Source organism: Solanum dulcamara, chromosome 9, assembly GCF_947179165.1.
Source record: "Solanum dulcamara chromosome 9, daSolDulc1.2, whole genome shotgun sequence".
NCBI lineage: Eukaryota > Viridiplantae > Streptophyta > Magnoliopsida > Solanales > Solanaceae > Solanum > Solanum dulcamara.
The window spans coordinates 40,988,653-41,008,896 of NC_077245.1; the positions used below are offsets into that span (position 1 = coordinate 40,988,653).

Sequence of the window (20,244 nt, forward strand, 5' to 3'; positions counted from 1 at the left end):
AATCCTGCATCAGCTGTTCTTTGAGAAGTATAGCTGGTATAAATTGTACTGTGAGATAAATTAAAAGCTAAAGCCTTTGCTTACTTAAGTCAGTCAGCAGTCTATTTATGTGTTTTGTTTGAACTTCGCAAATCTGAGGCATATTATTTGTTGGTTATTGTGATATTCTTAACTTGTTTTGATAGTTTTTTCCTTTTATTTTTAGAAAGGTAACCGTTTGTATTCATAGTAAAGCTCAGAACCAAAAAGCTACTCAGCTGTGAACTTTACAAACAAAAGTATAGAGGGATCCTGTCTTCACAAAATCTTACGCATAGCCAATTAAATTTAACAAATCCCCAATGTTCCCCTACATGTTCTGTTTACACCAAAAAAAAAGGCAGACAATTCATCCTGATCTTTTGGATGGAGTTGCTAGTGTCTTAAGAAAATCTCGAGTTTCTTTACTTCCAAGTAATCCACCATACACAAGCTGGAATGATCATCTACCAATCTTCTACATTGATTCTCCTCCCACACTCTTCCAACAGTTTAGAAAATCTATAGTAGAACTAGGCATAGTCCAATTTATGCCAATAATATAAAAGAATACGTACCACAGATTTGTAGTTGTTTTGCAATGTAAGAAAAGCTGCTCATTGCTTTCACATTCTTGACCACATAAAGGACATCTTGAACAAATCTGAAGACCTCTTCTTTGTAATTTCTCTTGGGTGAGGCAGGCTTTCCTTTTTGGTTTGCAAGCATTGGTGGAATGAGGATAGTGTTTTTTACGTTGTTGCTGATTGATTCTTTGGGAAAATACACTAACTTGAGGCACTTTACTAGATTTTAATGGAGTCATTGTCCAGATAATAGACTTTGAAATCCTTCTTCAGGTATGTCCGTTTGGTCATGTCTAAATGCCAGGATAACCCAGAGGAAATTAAGAAGCTTCACCCCAGGTATATATTTTATTTATGACGTAAATGTGTCTTCAAATATTTTTGATATGGCTACTTGGCTAGTATATCAAGAAGCCAGCATTTCGTATATTTGGTCTCTGGAAAATGTTAGCTTGTGTCATTTGTACAAATTGGTTCGATGATATTTTGGAAAAAAATGTAGTACCTACATTGGAAAATAAATACTTCAACCTATTCCTCTGTTTTTTTAATTTTACTTGCTTCTATCTAAGTTGTATGCATTGATAGTGTTAACTTTTACACGATCAGTTTATTTTGACCTTTTATAGAAGATTATTTCCCTTTTTTAAAGATGCCAATTTAATATTTGTATATAAAATTTGTCTACTCTCTACTGTTGCCTTTTAAATGACCTGATTGTGAAATTTTTTACACCATCAATGCATAGAACTTATACTCATATGATAACTACATTTACTCAAGTAATCAAGGGGTCATTTGGTGTGAGGGATAAAAATAAATAGCCTTGGGATAAAAAAATAGTCTAGGAATAAAATTTTGGTGTCTTGTTTGGTTGTCAAGTTTGGGATAACTTATCCCATCGTTTATACCATAGTGATGGGATAAGTTATCCATATACATGGTGGGATAAGTTATCCTAGGATAACTAATTTCAGAATAATTAATACTGAGATAACTTATTTTCAACCAAACGACCCCTGAGAGTATTAACTGGTTATCAAAAAGTAACTAAGGCCTCATTTGTTTGCACTTAATGGATGTCTGAATTTGAATGGCTCAGACATTAGACCATTAAGGGGTCGTTTGGTACAAAGATGAATAATGCAGGGATTAGTAATGCATGAATTAGTAATGTAGGGATTAATAATTATACATGGATTATTTTTTTTCAAGTGTTTGGTTCATTGCTTTCCACCTACTCTTGTTTGGTTTAAAACTCTACAAAAATCTTTTTTCCAATTATACCCTTGAATTATTATGAGATTTTCTATTTCATGTAATTGAGTCAATGTAGATAATTGCTGGACAATATTATTTTTTTTTTGTCTTCTAACTAGCTAGGAGAAGAATAATTTTGTCGCCATATTTGTTGTTTTCTCAATAGAATTATTTGATGATATAACAGTACAAAAATCTTCTTTACAATTATACTCATGATTTTTTTTTTATGATTTTCTATTTCATTTAACTAGTCAAGTTAAATACTAAAGTATAATAAAAAATTATTATTTATTTTGAGGTGTGATGTGCCACTAAATGAGGTAGTGGTAAGGTATGCGTACACTCTACCCACTCCACACCCCACTTGTGGGATTTCACTGGGTATGTTGTTGTTGTTTGATGTGCCACTATAGAGATCCTTGATAGCACAGTGTATTTCTAATTTTTTGTTGGTCAAATATACCTTAAACTTAATATAGATTTAATGTTCAAATACTTGAAGCTTATTAAAAAAAGAAAACAAATAGTTCAAGTGGTCAATCGACGAACTACATTTGAAAAAAAACCCAAAAAATCAACCCAACATAGCAAATCAAACATGGAAAAAAATATTAGTTTGTGAAATCATCAAATTATATTGAACAGATTTGGAGAATTAAAAAGAACATTTATAACCATTCCGATAAAAATAAAAAGTTCATGAAATTACAAAAGAAATTTAAAAATGGATTGAGGGATAGTTTAGTCATTTAGGGGTCTTATCCAAGGATTGTTAAACCTTGGATTAGTTATCCCTCCATTTTCTAGGGATAAAATAAGACCACATATGGTGCATAACTAATCCATGGATTAAGTTAAATAAAGTAACCAATTAATGTATTTGCTGGACTAAAATTTTAATCCATGGACTATTTGTTTTAATACTGCCTACCAAACGGGTCTAACAACAACAATATACCTAGAGAAATCTCACTAAGTGGGGTCTGGAGAGGGTAGAGTATACGCAGACTTTACTACTACCTCGAGGAGGTAGAGATGCTATTTTCGAAAGACCCTCGGCTCAAGTGCCTCAAATTCAAGTAAAAAAGATAGAGAAACAATGAAGAAAGCATGACAGTTAATAAGCAAAGCAAATGTAAAGTCTAGAAGGACGAAACAATAACAACCACAAAGTAGTGTGATAATAGAAGCACGATACACAACATAACACGCTAAACTTCCACTAACCTTCACCCCTACTAGCCTTCTACCCTAATACGCGTCCTCTACTCCTTCTTATTTAGGGTCATGTACTCGGTAATATGGAGTTGCACCAAATTTTGTCTAATCACCTCTCCTCAATATTTCTTCGGTCTACCTCTACTCCTCCGGTGATCCCCTACAGCTAACCGCTCGCACCTTTTCACCGGGGCGACAACACCCCTCATTTGCACATGTCCAAACCATCTCAGCCTCGCTTCCCTCATCTTGTCCGCTACGGAATTCACTCTTATCTTCTCCCAAATAACTCCATTCCTAATCTTGTCGCTCCTAGTATACCCACACATCCATCTCAACATCCTCATCTCCGCAACATGCATCTTCTAAACATGAGAATTCTTGACTGACCAACATTCCACCCCAAACAACAAGGTTGGTCTAACCACCACTCTATAAAACTTTTCTTTAAGTTTGGTGTCACAACCCAAGCTAGACCCTAGGAGTGACACGGCAAACGGAAATCCGAAGGATTCCAACTAAGCCTCTTAGCATACATTGTATTCATAAGGTCAAGTAAAACATAATTGAAACAAGCGGAAGAACAATCTCAATCATTGAAGTCAAGTAAAACATAATTGAAACAAGCGGAAGAACAATCTCAATCATTGAAGTCTAAGAATAAAATGAAACTCTAGTCAAATATTCGTGAATGGACTACATCACCTATGTCTAAATATGCCTCTATAACTAGACGGGGGCTTAGGACAAGCCTAGCTCACCCTAACATAAAAGAGTCAAGAGTAACAATAGGAAAGAACGTCTTGTCCTTGATGAATGAGGACTCACCAAACAACTCTAGAATATAGTAAGCTCTAGCCACGAATAGGATGCGTAGCGTGACCGTCCGTCACTACATTATGAGACAATATAGGCAAAATATGTGTTAGTACATAGAAGGTACTAAGTATGTGAGATGTGCACGAACAAAAAATAGAGCATAAGCAATATGGCATAGGATGCGTGACCAATGTAATGAAATATAGTTAAGACTTAGAAAGCATTTGAAATCATATTGAAAGCTTGTGGTCAATGCATCATTATCATCATAGTAAAACTTACATCATGTCATATAACTTGTGTGGGATAAGACCTTTAACCGATATCTAAGACCATGCGAGTTTAAACATGAAATTCGATGTAACTCCCACATCGAGAAGAGAGAGACCACTTGCCAAGGTAAACTCCTTGAGAACATCTTTAACATCATGAGCTATGTGTGGATCCACTAGCTAGGCCATAAAGGCAACCTATGGGGTCAACGTAGTTTGGGATTTTAGTTGCTACTAGGATTCCCTTGGGTAACAAACCTTTGGTTGACGGACAGAACCCCATCTAAAAGTTCTCTCGGTGCTTAGTCAATATCCCAACATTAAAACATTAATACATTAACATTAATACATTATCAATAGCATCATTATGAAAATAGACATAAGAGTATCTTATTAACTTAGTTGATTTATAAGAATCCATAAACTTTGTGAGAATTGTCCTTATTACCCTTTAATTATGATTTTGTGAGAATTGTCCTTATCACACCATAATAAACTTCTTGAACATCATTGCAACATCATTTATAACATTCATCAATCATTCATAAGTCTCGAACTTCTTTCATAAAAGCCTTCTATGAAACCATTGAAAATCATAATCAAAATCCATAGAAATCATCATTGAAATTAGCTTTATGCATGGGCACTTGTAAAACAACTTGAAATTATGCAATTAAGATAGAATCATGCTTTTAATAATTATTGGGTCAAGTAAAAGCATAATTGAAACAACCTAATGCAATAATATTAATGTAGGGTTAGAAATCAATTGAAATTGAGGAGATTTTTGAGGAAAACCTGGGGACTTCATGGGTGAATGAAACTCATGAATGAAATCCCACATACCTTAGTGAATCTAACTCTGAAATTGGAGAGGAGACTTATGTTCTTGAAACCCTAGCTTTGAATTGTAAGAGATGACCTCGAGAGAAAACCCTTGATTGCCTTAGAGGAATTTTGAGAATGACTTGGAATATGTGGTATTTTGAAGGGTTGGGTAGTTATAGGTTTTGAACTTTCCCTCAAAAGTGTTTGGATTAATTGAACATAAAACAGAAAAGGACCATAATACCCCTTATTAAATTCCATAGGCAACCCTACAAATGGGCTTCTACGAGTCGTCGTTTGGTCTATGAGTCGTACAAACGACTCGTCCTGTTGAGTTTGCGGAACCCTAAAAATTGAGTCTCTAATCTCCTCTTACGACTCCCTTCTACGATTCGTCAAAAGGTCTACGGATCGTAGACCCAAATCATCTTGCAACTTCTGAAAACCTGCAAAACCTGAGTTTTTGAAGTTTCTTTACGAGTCCTATCTACAACTCGTCAATCCTTCTACGAGTCGTAACTTGGCTTGTAGTCTCACTTCGCCACTTAGTCATATTCCCAACCTTAACATCAGTCCTACGAGTCACTCCTATGACTCGTAGAAGTACCTACGGCTCATAGGTCAACTCGTAGACTCTGAGTCAGTCCTTTTCTTGAAATTTTCCTTTGTTCCAACTCTCCAACTTCCGGGGTCTTACAATATCTCCTCCCTTGGGAACATTCGTCCTCGAATGTGATTCAACTGGCATAGAAAGGTCACGGGAAGAGGACTAGCAACCCAACATGAATCAGTGTAGTCAAAGGTGCGCTTTAAGTGCGCTTAAGCCCTAAAGCGAGGCTCAAAACGTGTTGAGCGCTTCCCCTCGCTTTATGTGCGCTTTAGTGTCGTCAGTAAGGTTCTAAGGCAAACTTTTCCTTGCCAATGAGCCTCTTTTAAAGAAATGACACTAACGAAATGATATTTCACTTTATCATAGTTTTTTTTCAATTTCTTTGGTCATATATTTGTCATTCATGTTTATAATCATTAGTCTTGGACTAAATATATATATATATATATATATATATATATTTGTATTTTTTTGTCCCGTTGTGCCTTTTTTCATTAAAGCACACGCTTTATTTGCGCTTAAAGCCCCAACAAACCTTAGAGCTTTTTTGCGCTTTTCGCCTTTGATAACACTGACATGAATGTAACGACACATCAAAATGCATAGAACATGAGATTTTCAAACTTAGCTTAAAACATGACTATAAAATCGATCTTCATGAACATGCATGCATATGAAAGACATAGGAAAAACTGAAACGTAGGAATTTAGGCGATTTGAGCAAGAACGACCTAATACCTTAAGCTTGAGAGGAAGGAAAGAGGTACGGATATCGCTTTATCATGTCCCCTTCCGCTTCCCATGTAGCATTCTCTATCTATTGATTTCTCCACAATACTTTGACGGATGCAACCTCTTTGTTTCTTAAACTCTTCACTTGTCGGTCTAGAATTTCCACCGGAACCTCTTCAGAAGTCAAATTTTCTTCAACACTCACATTTTCTAATGGTACAATAGAATTGAGATCACCCACAAACTTCCTCAACATCGACACATGAAACACCGGATGAACCATTGCCAACTCAAACGACAAGTCTAACTCATATGCCACCTTGCCAATATGCTTCAATATCTTTAGCGTCCAACATACCTACGACTCAATTTCCCCTTCTTACCAAAGTGCATCACACCCTTTATGGGTGAAACCTTCAAATAGACTCAATCATCCACATCAAATTCAAGGTCTCTTTTCCTAATGTCCGAATAGGACTTTTGGCGACTTTGAGCTGTCTTCAACCTCTCTCTTATGAGCCTCACCTTCTCCATGGCATCCAAAACTAAATCGGGACCAATCAATGCCATCTCACCCACTTCAAACCATCCCACGGGGACCTACACCTCCTCCCATACAAAGCTTCAAAAGGAGTCATTGTGAAAAGCGCCGAAGCGCTTGCTTTAAGCGTGAAGCGAGGCACTAGCGCTTCAACACCGTGAAGCGAAGCGATTTCAGAAAAGCGTGCACTTCATGGGAGAAGCGAGAGGCACGCTTTATCTAGAAACGAGAAAAAAGCTCGCTTTTTTTGGAAAAAGCGGCACTAAGTTTTTTTTTTTTTAAAATATGTAAAACTTACCATTAATTGTTCCAAGCTGCTGCGACTTCTTCTTCAACTTCAATAGTTCAACTTCGACAGTTCAACTAGGTTAGTTTTTCTTCTTCTCTTCTTCTCTTCTTCTTTTTCTATTTCTATTTTTATTTCCATTCAGCAGTGCTACCGTCTGTGCAACTGCTGCGATGTTCTTCTCTTCTTCTCTTCATCTCTTCTTCTTTTCTTCTTTTTCTATTTCTGCGCAACTGCCGTCTGCGAAGAATTATTTTTTTCAAGTTTTATTCAGCAGTTTGGCCATTTTTTTAAAGATAAAGCATATGCTCTGTTTTTTTTTCATAGTCTAGCTGCTTTATTATTTTTTTTTAATTTTGATGCAGCTGCTCTTTTAATTTTGCTGCAGCTGCTTTGTTATTATTTTGACAATTTGACTTGTGTGACTGAATTATTATTCTATTTTTTCTTTGTAGTAAGTTGTATTTTCTTAATGGCACAAAAAAGAGATCCATCTTGGGCATATGGAATTGCCATGAGAAGTAACACAAAAATCAAATGTGTTTTTTGTGATATGACATATAATGGCAGAATATTTCGTCACAAGAAGCATCTTATTGGTGGTTATAAAGATGTTAAAGTGTGTCCAAAGGTCCCGAATAGTGTGAAGGAAGAAATAAAAGAGTATTTTACGAAAAAAAATGAATTTAAAACTCAAATAAATCCTGAAGCATCCATGGTTAATCTTGTTGACGATGATGAAATGGATGATGAAGTTGAAGTGAATATGCCAATGGGGCCTCCCTCAAAAAAGAAACCTTCAATTAGTGAAAGTGGGTCATCCACCGCTAGCAATGTCAAAGGTCCTCTTAATCTCTATTTCTCGCAAAAACCAAATGAAAAGAGAAAAGGTAGACCTATTGATCTAGAGGCTTCTAGCAAGATTTTACGGGATCGTGCTGTATCTGCTTTTGCTAGGTGGATGTATGATGCAGGATTGCCTTTCAATTGTGTTAACTACACCGAATGTTTTGGTGAATTCATTGAGGCAGTAGGCCAATATGGCCCTGGAATAAAGCCCCCCACCTATCATGAGGTAAGAGTTCCTTGTTTAAAAAAAGAGGTGGAAAAGACAAACAAAATTGTAGAAGATCATAAGGTTCAATGGAAAATGTATGGTTGTTCCATTTTGATGGATAAATGGACAACAAGGAATGGGAAAATGATCATCAATGTTTTGGTGAATTCTCCAAAAGGGAGTGTGTTCCTTGAATCTCATGATGCTAGTGACTCTTCTACTGATTCTAATAAGATGTTTAACTTGTTTGAGAAGACTATCTTGAAAATAGGCAAGGAAAATGTGGTACAAGTTGTGACTGATAATGCAAATGAGAACAAAAAAGTGGGTGACATGTTGAAGGGAGTGTTCCCGCATATTTTCTGGACTCCTTGTGCTGCTCACAGTATCAACTTGATGTTTGGTGACAGTTTCAAAGAGGCTCTGTATTCTACAGGTGAACTTGAGTCTTGATATTTAATGTTCTTTTGTAATCTTCATGTTAGTTTTCTTACTTATTAACTATTAAATTGTTTTGAATAGTTTTTGGCAAGGCTGTTAAGATACATTCTTATATTAGTCAAAGGGCACTGTTGTTGAATATGATGAGGAGATACACAAAGTAAAGAAACTTGGTAAAACCTGCTAAGACAAGATTCGCAACAGCTTTTTTGACATTGCATAGTTTTTATATGCAAAAGAAAAATCTGAGAACCTTGTTTATGTCCACTGAATGGAATGAAAGTGTCTATGCAAAGGAAACTCTTTGGAAAAAAGTTGCGAGACACATCATTAGTCCATATTTTTGGAATGACACTGTTCAAGCACTTAGAGTTGGTGGTCCTTTAGTTAATGTACTTCGTATGGTGGATGGGGAGAAAAAACCACCAATGGGCTACATTTATGAAGCCATGGATAGGGCCAAAGAAAGTATTGAAAAGACATTCAATTATGATGAAAGGAAATGTATGAATGTTTTCAAAATCATTGATGCAAGGTGGACGGATCAACTTCATCAACCTTTACATGCAACTGGGCATATTTTGAACCCGGGGCTCTATTATAAAAATAATGAGATGAAGACTTTAACCGAAGAAGTGTGGTTGGGATATCATGCATGTGTTGAGAGGATAATCCTAGATAAAACTTTGCAAGTCAAAATAAGGGATGAGCTTGGTGTGTACATGAAAGCTGATGGGCTACTTGGAATTGAGTCGGCCATTAGAGCTAGAACCTTAAGGTCACCAGGTGAGCATTTCAGCATTTAACTGTTAGAGCTTTAACTTTAAGTTATTACGTATTAACTTTTAAAATAATTCTTCTACAGTTGAATGGTGGATGCAATATGGTCATAATGTCCCAAACTTGCAACAATTTGCTATTAGAGTGCAAAGTTTAACTTGTAGCTTATCCGATTGCGAGAGAAATTGGAGCGTGTATGAACATGTGAGAACCTATGTTACGTTATTAATAAATTAAATGGCATCTTAATTGTCCAAAGTCCTCCCATTACTTTCTACGAATTCTATGCCGATTCATACTAAAAAGAGAAACAGGCTTGAGTTAAAACGCCTGAATGATCTATTGTTCATCAAATATAATAGAACATTGGTACGTCGCTACAATGCTCGCAATACCATCGATCCAATTTTGTTGGATAATATTGATGATGCAAATGAATGGTTAACTGGAGCACCCCAAAATCATGAAGATGAAGAAGTATATGAAGGAGAAGGTCTCACTTATGGTGATGTTGCTACGGCTAGTGGTGTGAAGGAGAATATTTATGGTTTTAGGGGGAGTACATGGGAAAGGAAAAAAGAGTAGCTACAGGTTCAAGTTCATGTTCAAATAGAAGTAGAACTCTTGTTGATGAGTCCTCCGATGAGGAAGAAGATGAGGACCAAGTAGAAGTAGAACCCTTGTTGATGGCACTTCAAGAGTTTGAGGATCTTGTTGAAGAATAGGATTTTGCTCTCTTTGTGATTTGGTTATGCATTTGCTTTATATGTTGTTACTTATGAGGATTATTGACTATCTAGTTCCTTTGTAATCTAAGTCTTTTGAGTTCTTGATTATTTATCTATGCATATTTTATATTTTATATTTTTATACTAAATAACGCTTTTTCTGAAAAAAGCATGCACTTCGCTTCACGGTTCTCGCTTCTGTGAAGCGAGCCCCCGTCGTTTTTTTCCGCTTCTCGCTTCTCAAAACACTGTGGTAGAGTGATAGCTATTGTTGTAGGCAAACTCAATCAACGATAGATGCTCATCCCAACTTCCTTTGAAATCAATGACATACACCCTCAACATATCCTCCAATGTTTGAATCGTTCTTTCGGCTTGACCATCGGTTTGAGGGTGGAAAGAGGTGCTTAACTTAACTTTCGTACCAAGACCCTTTTGAAATGACTTTCAAAAATGTGAAGGAATTGAGTACCTCGATATGATATAATAGACATAGGGACATCATGAAGTCTTACCAACTCATGAATATACAACTTGTCATAATCTTCGGCACTATAAGAAGTCTTCACCGGTAGAAAATGTGCTGACTTAGTCATTCGATCCACAACAACCCAAATAGAATCATGTTGTCTCTTAGTACGAGGCAAACCCGTCACAAAGTCCATATTCACATCTTCCCACTTTCAAGTAGGAATCTCAATGTCTTGAGCTAAACCTCCCAGCTTTTGATGCTCAACATTCACTTGTTGACAATTATGACACCACCACGAATTCTGCTATGTCCTTCTTCATGCCATTCCACCAATATATTTTCCTCAAATCACGATACATCTTGGTGGATCCCGGATGGATTGAATACCGAGAACCATGGGCCTCATCTAATATCAAATTCCTTAGATCATCAACATTAGGCAAACACAAATGACCTTGGTAACGAAGTACTCCATCTCCCCCTTGGGAGAAAGCCTCAATGGTTTTTTCGGCAATCAACTTCTTCAATTCAACCAACACCGGATCATTATCTTGTTTAACTTTAACATCCGCCACAAGAAATGATTTCGAACTGTTTTGAACAAAAACACCACCATCATTTGAATTAACCAAACGAACACCTAAACGGGCTAATCTATGCACATCCTTAACCAATTCCTTCTTGCCCTCTTCAACATGGGCAACACTATATGGTACAATACACTCATATCATAGTCCTTCAACATTTCGAGCCACCTCTTTTGTCGAAGGGTCAAGTCCTTTTGCTTAAACACATATTGCAAGCTCTTGTGATCGGTGAACACATCCACATGGACACCATAAAGATGGTGTTTCTAAATTTTCAAAGCAAACACAATCGCCACTAGTTCCAAGTCATGATTTGGATAGTTTCTTTCATGCACCTTAAGTTGCCTAGAAGCATAGACTAACCTTAAGTTACCATATTGCATCAACACACAACCAAGTCCAAGCCTTGAGGTATCACAATACACAGCAAAACCATCGGACCCTTCCGATAAAATCAAAATAGGAGGGGTATTAAGACGATTTTTCAACTCTTGAAAACTCTTGTTGCATGCTTTCAACCATTGGAACTTCACTTTCTTTTGGGTCAACTTGGTCAAAGGCGAAGAGATTGATGAAAACCCTTCAACAAATCTTCTATAATATCCGGCTAGGCCTAAAAAACTTTTAATATCCGAAGGAGACAATGGTCTAGGTCAATTCTTCACCGCCTCCGTTTTTTTGGATCAAACTTAATTCCATCACCAAATACCACATGGTCGAGAAATGCAACTTTCCTTAGCCAAAATTCGCACTTATTAAACTTGGCAAATAATTGTTTGTTTGTTAAAGTTTACAACACAATCTTCAAGTGATTGGCATGCTCCTCCTCATTCGAGGAATAAATCAAAATATCATCAATAAACACAATCACGAATGACCAAATATTGCTCGAACACCTATTCATCAAGTCCATGAAGGCGCGGGGACATTGGTTAGTCCAAAGGACATAACTAGAAATTCAAAATGGCCATACCTTGTTCGGAACGGCGTTTTGGAAATATCACACTCCCTTGCCCCTAATTGGTGATAATCAGATCGGAGATCAATTTTAGAGAAGTAGCTTGCTCCTTGCAATTGGTTAAACAAATCTTCTATGCTTGGAATTGGATACTTATTCTTGATGGTTACTTTATTTAATTGTCGGTAGTCGATACACATAGGAAACAAACCATCCTTCTTTCTAACAAACAAAACGGGAGCACCCCATGGGGATATACTTGGTCTAATAAAACCCTTATCCAACAAATCTTTCAATTGATCCTTTAACTCCTTTAGTTCCGCTGGAGCCATTTAGTAAGGAGAAATAGAGATAGGTTGGGTGTCGGGAAGAATGTCTATGCCGAAGTGAATTTTCCTTTCGGGAGGAACACCGGATAGATCATCGAAAAACACATTCGGAAACTCATTAACAATAGAGACCGACTTTAGTGTAGGGGCTTCGTATCCCTAACCCGCACAAGACGGTAGATGCACCTCTTGGAAATTATTTTTTGAGCTTTAAGGCACGAGATGAATTGACCCTTAAACACAAAATTACTACCCTTTCATTCTAGGATCGGTTCTTTTGGAAATTGAAACTTAACCACACGGGTTCTACAATCAATAGAAGCATATCATGCATATAGCCAATCCATACCAGGGATAACATCGAAATCGGTCATATCAAGTCCAACTAGATCATATGCAGTAACTTTGTGAAAAACCAAAATTGGACAATTTCTAGACTCTTTTAGCCACAACCGACTCACCTATGAGAGTATAAACGGAAAAAGGCTCCAATAATATTTTGGGGCTAACATCAAATCTCATAGCCACAAAAAGAGTAACAAAAGACTAATTTGCACCCGGATCAAGTAAGACATAAATGTGATAGTGAAAGACCTATGACATATTGGTAACATCGGGAGTCTCCTCCACCTCTTGCCTAGCATGAAGAGTATAAGACCGATTATTGCGTTGACCACCCTTTGGTTGAGCTTTGGCACCTTGTTGCACTTGCCCTCCATGAGCAACTTGGCCTTGAGGACGACCTTTTTTTACCTCTACACTCCTTAGCATGATGACCCGGCTTGCCACACCTATAGCACACATTCAATCCTGCTAGACACTCTCCCTTGTGATTCTTTCCACACTTCTTGCATGTAGGGATAATTTGGCCATTTGGAACCCCTCCTTGAGGCTTAGGATTGGGCACCCTATCTTTGTCAAACCTTGGAGTAGGAGCATTTGAAGAACCTTGATCGGAATACCTTTGGCGAAATTGAGGACGCCTACCATTCCTGACCTAGCATGAGAGGAATCACCACCATCGATCCTTGCCTTTTTGGACTCTCTAGCTTTCTCCCTTAACTTCTCTTCCTCTATTTACTCTGCATGGGTCATGAGTCTAGAGATATCAATTTCCCAAATCAACATAGCCGTCTTGCATTCCTTGGACACCAAATCCGACACACCCGAAATGAACTTACTCATACGAGCTCTTGGGTCAGCAACCATAAACGGAGCATACTTTGACAGTTGGGTGAACTTGAGGGCATACTCCCTCAGACTCATATTCCCTTGCTTGAGGTTGATGAACTTTTGTATCTTGGTGTCCCTCAACTCCAATGGGAAAATGCGATCAAGAAACACTCCTTTGAATTCTTCCCAAGTCACAAAACCCGCCTCTCTAGGCCTCTCACTCTTCCATTGATCAAACCAAATCCTAGCAACACCCTTTAATTGGTAAGTAGCCAACTCCACCCTCTCAACCGGGCTAACCCCCATTATCTCCACAATTTTAGGAATACTCTCAACGAATTCTTGCGGATTCTCATCCACCTTGGAGCCCCAAAACTCCGGAGGATTCATCTTCATAAAGTCAGGAACCCTTGTCCCCGCCGTACCCACATTTGGGTTCACGGGAGATACCACCTCACGATTTACTTGTGCTGTCATAGCTTGAGCAAGCACTTGGAAGGCCGCTCAGAACTCGGCATTAGTCACTTCATCATTCAAAGAATCATTTGGAGTTTGTTGCTCCTCTTCAACAACATTCCTTCAGGCGGGGTATCTTCATGGATGCATTTTTTGAAAATCGCAAAGAACAATCATTAGAAGGGAAAGACTTAAAGTACCACTCTATCGGACAACATAGATCATGGAAGAAGTGAAGATTTCCTAGAAATGCCTTATAGCCTCCTATTCATAGATATGACGCGCTTTACATCGATGAACAAGACTTTACTTAAGGCATCATGTTAGACTCCCTAGGACAATCCTAAACCTTGTACTCTAATACCAAGTTTGTCACACCCCAAGCTAGACCCTAAGAGTGACATGGCGATCGGGAACCCGAAGGATCCCAACCAAGCCTCTTAGCATACATTGCATTCATAAGGTCAAGCAAAACATAATTGAAACAATCGGAAGAACAATCTCAATCATAGAAGTCTAAGGATAAAATGAAACTCTAGTCAAATATCCGTGAATGGACTACATCACTCTATGTCTAAACATGCCGCTATAACTAGACGGGGGCTTAGGACAAGCTCCTAGCTCACCCTAACATAAAAGAGTCAAGAGTAACAATAGGAAAGAACGTCTCGTCCTCGATGAATGAGGACTCACCAAACAACTCTAGAATATAGTAAGCTCTAGCCACAAATAGGATGCATAGCGTGATCGTCTGTCCCTACATTATGAGACAATATAGGCAAAATATGTGTTAGTACATTAAAGGTACTAAGTATGTGAGATATGCACGAACAAGAAATATAGCATAAGCAATATGGCATAGGATGCATGACCAATGCAATGAAATATAGGTAAGACTTAGAAAGCATTTGAAATCATATTGAAAGCATGTGGTCAATGCATCATCATCAACATTGTACAACTTACATCTTGTCATATAACTTGTGTAAGATAAGACCTTTAACCGACATCTAAGACCATGCAAGTTAAAACATGGAATCTGATGTAACTTCCACATCGAGAAGAGACAGACCACTTGCCAAGGTAAACTCCTTGAGAACATCTTTAACATCATGAGCTATATGTGGATCCACTAGCTAGGCCATAAAAGCAACCCACAGGGGCAACGTAGTTTGGGACTTTAGGTTGCTACTAGGATTCTCTTGGGTAGCAAACCTTTGGTTGCCGGACCAAACCCCACCTCAAAGTCCTCTCGGTACTTAGTCAATATCCCAACGGAATTCATTAAAACTTTAATACATTATCAATAGCATCATCATGAAAATAGACATAAGAGTAGCTCATTCACTTAGTTGATTCATAAGAATCCATAAACATGGTGAGAATTGTTCTTATCACCCTTTAATCATGATTGTGTGAGAATTGTCCTTATCACCCTTTTATCATGATAAACTTCTTGAACATCATTGAAACATCATTTATAATCTTCATCAATCATTCATAAGTCTCAAACTTCTTTCATAAAAGCCTTCTTTGAAACCATTAAAATTCATAATCATAATCTATGATAGAACATCATTGAAATTAGCTTTATGCATGGGCACTTGTAAAACAACTTGAAATTATGCAATTAAGATAGAATCATGCTTTTAATAATCACTGGGTCATGTAAAAGTGTAATTGAAACAACCCAATGCTATACCATCAATCTAGGGTTAGAAAGCAATTGAAATTGATGAGTTTTTTGAGGAAAACCTTGGGACTTCATCGGTGAATGGAACCCATAAATGAAATCCCACATACCTTGGTAAATCTAACTATGAAATTGGAGAGGAGACTTGTGTTCTTGAAACCCTAGCTTTGAATTGTAGGAAAAGACCTTTGTTTGCCTTAGAAGAATTTTTGAGAATGACTTGGAATAAGGGAATTTTGAAAGGTTGGGTAGTTATAGGTTCTGAACTTTCCCCCAAAAGTGTAGATTCATTGAACATAAAATGGAAAAGGACCATAATACCCCTCATTAAATTCCATTGGCAGACCTTACGAATGGGCTTCTACGAGTCGTCGTTTGGTCTACGAGTCCTACAGACAACTTGTCCTGTTGAGTCTGAGAAACCTTGAAAACTGAGTCTCTGATCTCCTCTTACTACTCGCTTCTATGACTCGTCAAAAGGTCTACGGGTCGTAGACCCAACTCGTCCTGCAACTTCTGAAAACCTGCATAACCTGAGTTTTTGATGTTTCTTTATGAGTCCTATCTACAGCTTGTCAATCCTTCTACGAGTCGTAACTTGGCTCGTAGACTCAATTCCCCACTAAGTCAAATTTCCAACCTCAGGATCAGTCCTACGATTCACTCCTACGACTCATAGAAGTACCTACGACTCATAGGTCAACACGTAGACTCTGAGTTAATCCTTTCCTTGAAATTTTCCTTCGTTCCAACTCTCTTACTTTCGGGGTCTTACAATTGGGTGGTACCTTCTTATCACACAAGACTCCTGAAGCAAGCTTCCATTTCATTCATGCCGCCCCAATGCAATGTGTGACATTACTATTGATGTCCCCACTACACTGGAGTACGGACTCAAGATACTTAAAATTTTCTCTCTTGGGAATAGGTTGTGTGGCAACTTTTACTTCCACGTCCACTTCATCTACGACAACACCTAATTTGCACTCCAAATGCTCTGTTTTGGTCCTGCTTAACCTGAACCCTTGGACTCCAAAGTCTGTCTCCAAACCTCCAACCTAGCATTAACTTTGTCTCGCGTTTCATCAACCAATACTATGTCGTATGCAAATAACATACACCAAGGCATGGGTCCTAAGAGCATTAGTTTTCATTAAGTTTTTTTTTCCATTAAGATTTAATCATTAAGATCTAGAACAGAGTCTTAATATCACTAAGAAGTAATCTTGTGTAGATAATATTCACTATCATTCTATCCACAATCATCAACCACTACCACTAACTACCTCTGTCATCACAACCACCACCATTGTCAACTGCCAACCTCCTCTGTCATCACAATTACCACCATTGCTAACTACTATTGTCAGCTACTACCACAATTACCTCCTCCATCATTATGATTATATCCATTTCTACCACCACTACCGTCTCTATATCTGCCTCCACCTCCACCACCACTAACTACCACTATAGTCAATTTCTACTACCAACAAAACTCCGTCATCACAACAAACACCGCCGCCAACTATCATCATACATTCTTCGGTCACCTCCACCACTAGTATCAACAACTACCATCACTATGGTCAATCTCTTCTACAACTACCTCCATCATCATCACTAGCATCGCCGCCAACTATCACAAAGACATCACCAACCACAATACATTCTTCAGCCACCACCATCAACACCTCCAACTATATTAACATCAACCAACTTCATTATTACAACCACAAACACTACTACCAATCACAATCATTATGATAGTCTCCCCAACTCCAACCACCTCCACCCTCACAACTCTCACCACAATCATTACTAGCCACTAACAACAACTATTACCACCACCACCACTACAATAAACTATCTCCACCAAAGTATAAGTGTTTCATTTTTTTAATCAAATAATAATTTATTTTATTAATTTTTTAAAATATTTAATTAATTTTATTTGAGTTGTATATTTATTATGTACATATAAATAGATTATGTACATTCAGATGTTGAAAAACAAACAGTGTTACTCATTCAGTGTTCAGATCTAGAGAAAACATCTTAATCATTCAGACGTGCATTCAGATTCATATGTCTAAATCTTAATGAAAACAAATGAGAGTATTAACTAGGACCCTTACTAGTGCTCAAAAGTATGTGTTAATTGGTGCAGATACGCAGAGCTGAAAAAATATCATGGGATTGAGGATGAAAAGGCTGCAAATGGAGCAATAGGTCCACAAAAAATGTCATTGAGTCTCATTTGTATGGACTGTCAACTCTAAACTTCTCCAAAATTAGATTTTATAATCTGATTCAAGAAAATGCTCTTACCGGTTATGCTCGCCTCTGTGCAGCTATTACCCTGAAGTGTGTTGCAGCATCAATTGGTGAAAAATCCCCATTGACTAAAAAGCTGCCTGCAACAACAACAGTATGATCTTTTTCATTTAATAGACAATCATTTGATTCCTCTATGATTTAAGGTTTCTTCTCATCTCTCGGTTCAATTCAGGTTGGCAAGCTGAAAATCCTATGTGAGAGTTTCTTCAAGATAAAATCTGTTAAACCAAAGTTGTTTCTTCAAGAAGAGGTACGTATCAGTCACTTAGATGTCATGAATAGATGATATAATGGATCTGACCCCCCTAAACTATCACATTTTTATTAGTTTCATACTTAAACCATGCCTACTTTCCGTTACCTCCTGAACTATAACTTTCAAGTGCTAAACCCCCGTAAACTATCACATTCTTATTAGTTTCATACTTAACTATGCCTAGGTTATGAGCAGGTGCTAAACCCCCTGCTCATTATATGTTATGTAAGTGTGTTCACCCTCCAAAAAGCTTTAAAACAATGTCCATTGGCATTACACTTGTTATTTATTTATTTTTTTTCAAATTTCTTTTAGATTATTAATGGTTTTAATTATAACATAAATTCTAACTAAATAAGTAAAACTAAAGAAACAAAAAAACTTAAAAGTTAAAATGAATTAAAAGTTAAAATGGAGATGAGAAAAGGTAAATAGAAAAACATAAGGGACATCACTTTTGTCCCATTTTGCTGAGAATCGTAGAGTAATTGAAGCAGATCTGTTCTTATTTTGTTCGATTTCACAGTAATTCCAGTCTATAATCTTTGAGCTTATTGTATCTTGGGGTTGAAAAGTATGAATCAAGTACTGTGAACAAAAAAGTCCTAAACTTTGAGAGGTTGAAGAACATATTTATATATTCACAAGTTCTTTTTCTTTCTGCTTCCTTTATTTTGCTTAGTCCATGACTTAATTAGTCGTTGTAAAAGCCATGTAGATGACTTTTTTTGTCCCTAACGCGCCTCGACAGAGGTGGTTACACGCACTTGGCCATCTGTCAAGCCAGGGGGATTTTAGCACCTGGAAATTATAGATTAGGGGTAACGTGAATTAGGCATTGTTGAAGTATAGAACTGATAAAAATGTCATAGTTTAGGTGGGGTTTAGCACCTGAAAGTTATAATTCAGGGGGGTAACATAAACTATGCTAGATTTACGTATGAAACTAAGAAAAACATGACTGTTTAGGGAGGTTTTGATCCATTATCTCTTAATAGATTATTAAGTACTTTACATAGTTGCACAATATTTTAAAAAGTACATTACATATTTTTAGCACAAAAAAATCATCTTAAAAAAAAATTTAGCACAAAATTTAATATAACAAATTGTAGCCATACCTAGGGGTGTTCACGGTTCGGGTTGGCTCGGTTTTTGGTTAAAACCAAAATACAACCAATTTCATTGGTTTTTTAATTATTAAAGACAAACCAAACTAAATATAATATATATTTATCTATTTGGTTGTCATCGGTTTAGGTTTAGTTTGGTTTGATTATTCGATTTTTAACTATGCATAAATATATACTCTTCCTTTTTCTACCATAAGTTAGTGGTAAGGTCTGCGTACATTCTACCCTCTTCAGATCTCACTTGTGCGATTTCACGGGTATGTTGTTGTTGTTCCTTTTTCTACTATATGTCTTGATATTAAACAAACAATAAAGTGGTTCTTTTATTAAGTAAATGTAACATCATTTCTTTAAAAACTTAAAAATATACTTCGAATAAGTCAAAATATATTCAATTATGCAATGTCTTATGTAGAATTGGAGATAAAAGAAAAAGGATGTGCTTATCAAAATAATAAAAAAACTGAATGCTTTGGCTCTTCATAAATCAGCAGAAGATTGAGAAAAAGTTTCTTGAAAACTTTGAAGATGGAGATATAGATCCCTTTTATAATGTCTTTCTTTTTATTTTCTGCTATATAAGATTTTGTCTTTCTTCATTTTCTAGTGTCTTTGTTTCTTATTTTCTTTTTAAATAGTTTTTTAGTTGAGGATGTGCGCGAATACA

The 20,244-nt window shown here is 36.9% G+C and overlaps 2 protein-coding genes across 3 annotated transcripts in view; both read left to right on the forward strand.

The window, feature by feature from the left end:
* Positions 1-20,244, forward strand: part of LOC129904341 (tubulin-folding cofactor E) — a 41,187-nt gene that overhangs the window by 13,693 nt on the left and 7,250 nt on the right. For both annotated transcript variants that reach the window (XM_055979902.1, XM_055979903.1), the window contains exons 11-14: positions 879-944; positions 18,019-18,110; positions 18,203-18,279; positions 18,361-18,438. In XM_055979902.1, the coding sequence (XP_055835877.1) occupies positions 879-944; positions 18,019-18,110; positions 18,203-18,279; positions 18,361-18,438 (313 nt within the window). The remainder of the gene's footprint in view (positions 1-878; positions 945-18,018; positions 18,111-18,202; positions 18,280-18,360; positions 18,439-20,244) is intronic.
* LOC129904342 (uncharacterized) lies at positions 8,829-9,708 on the forward strand. The gene is made up of 2 exons (XM_055979904.1): positions 8,829-9,458; positions 9,538-9,708. The coding sequence occupies exons 1-2, from the start codon at positions 8,903-8,905 to the stop codon at positions 9,687-9,689; spliced, it is 708 nt and encodes a 235-aa protein (XP_055835879.1). The 5' UTR covers positions 8,829-8,902; the 3' UTR covers positions 9,690-9,708.

Excerpts from the sequence above, each read along its gene's own strand:
- LOC129904342 (XM_055979904.1), top strand. The coding sequence starts at position 8,903 with ATGCAAAAGAAAAATCTGAGAACCTTGTTTATGTCCACTGAATGGAAT. Across the intron at positions 9,459-9,537 it reads TAGAACCTTAAGGTCACCAG|TTGAATGGTGGATGCAATAT; the intron begins GTGAGCATTTCA and ends ATTCTTCTACAG.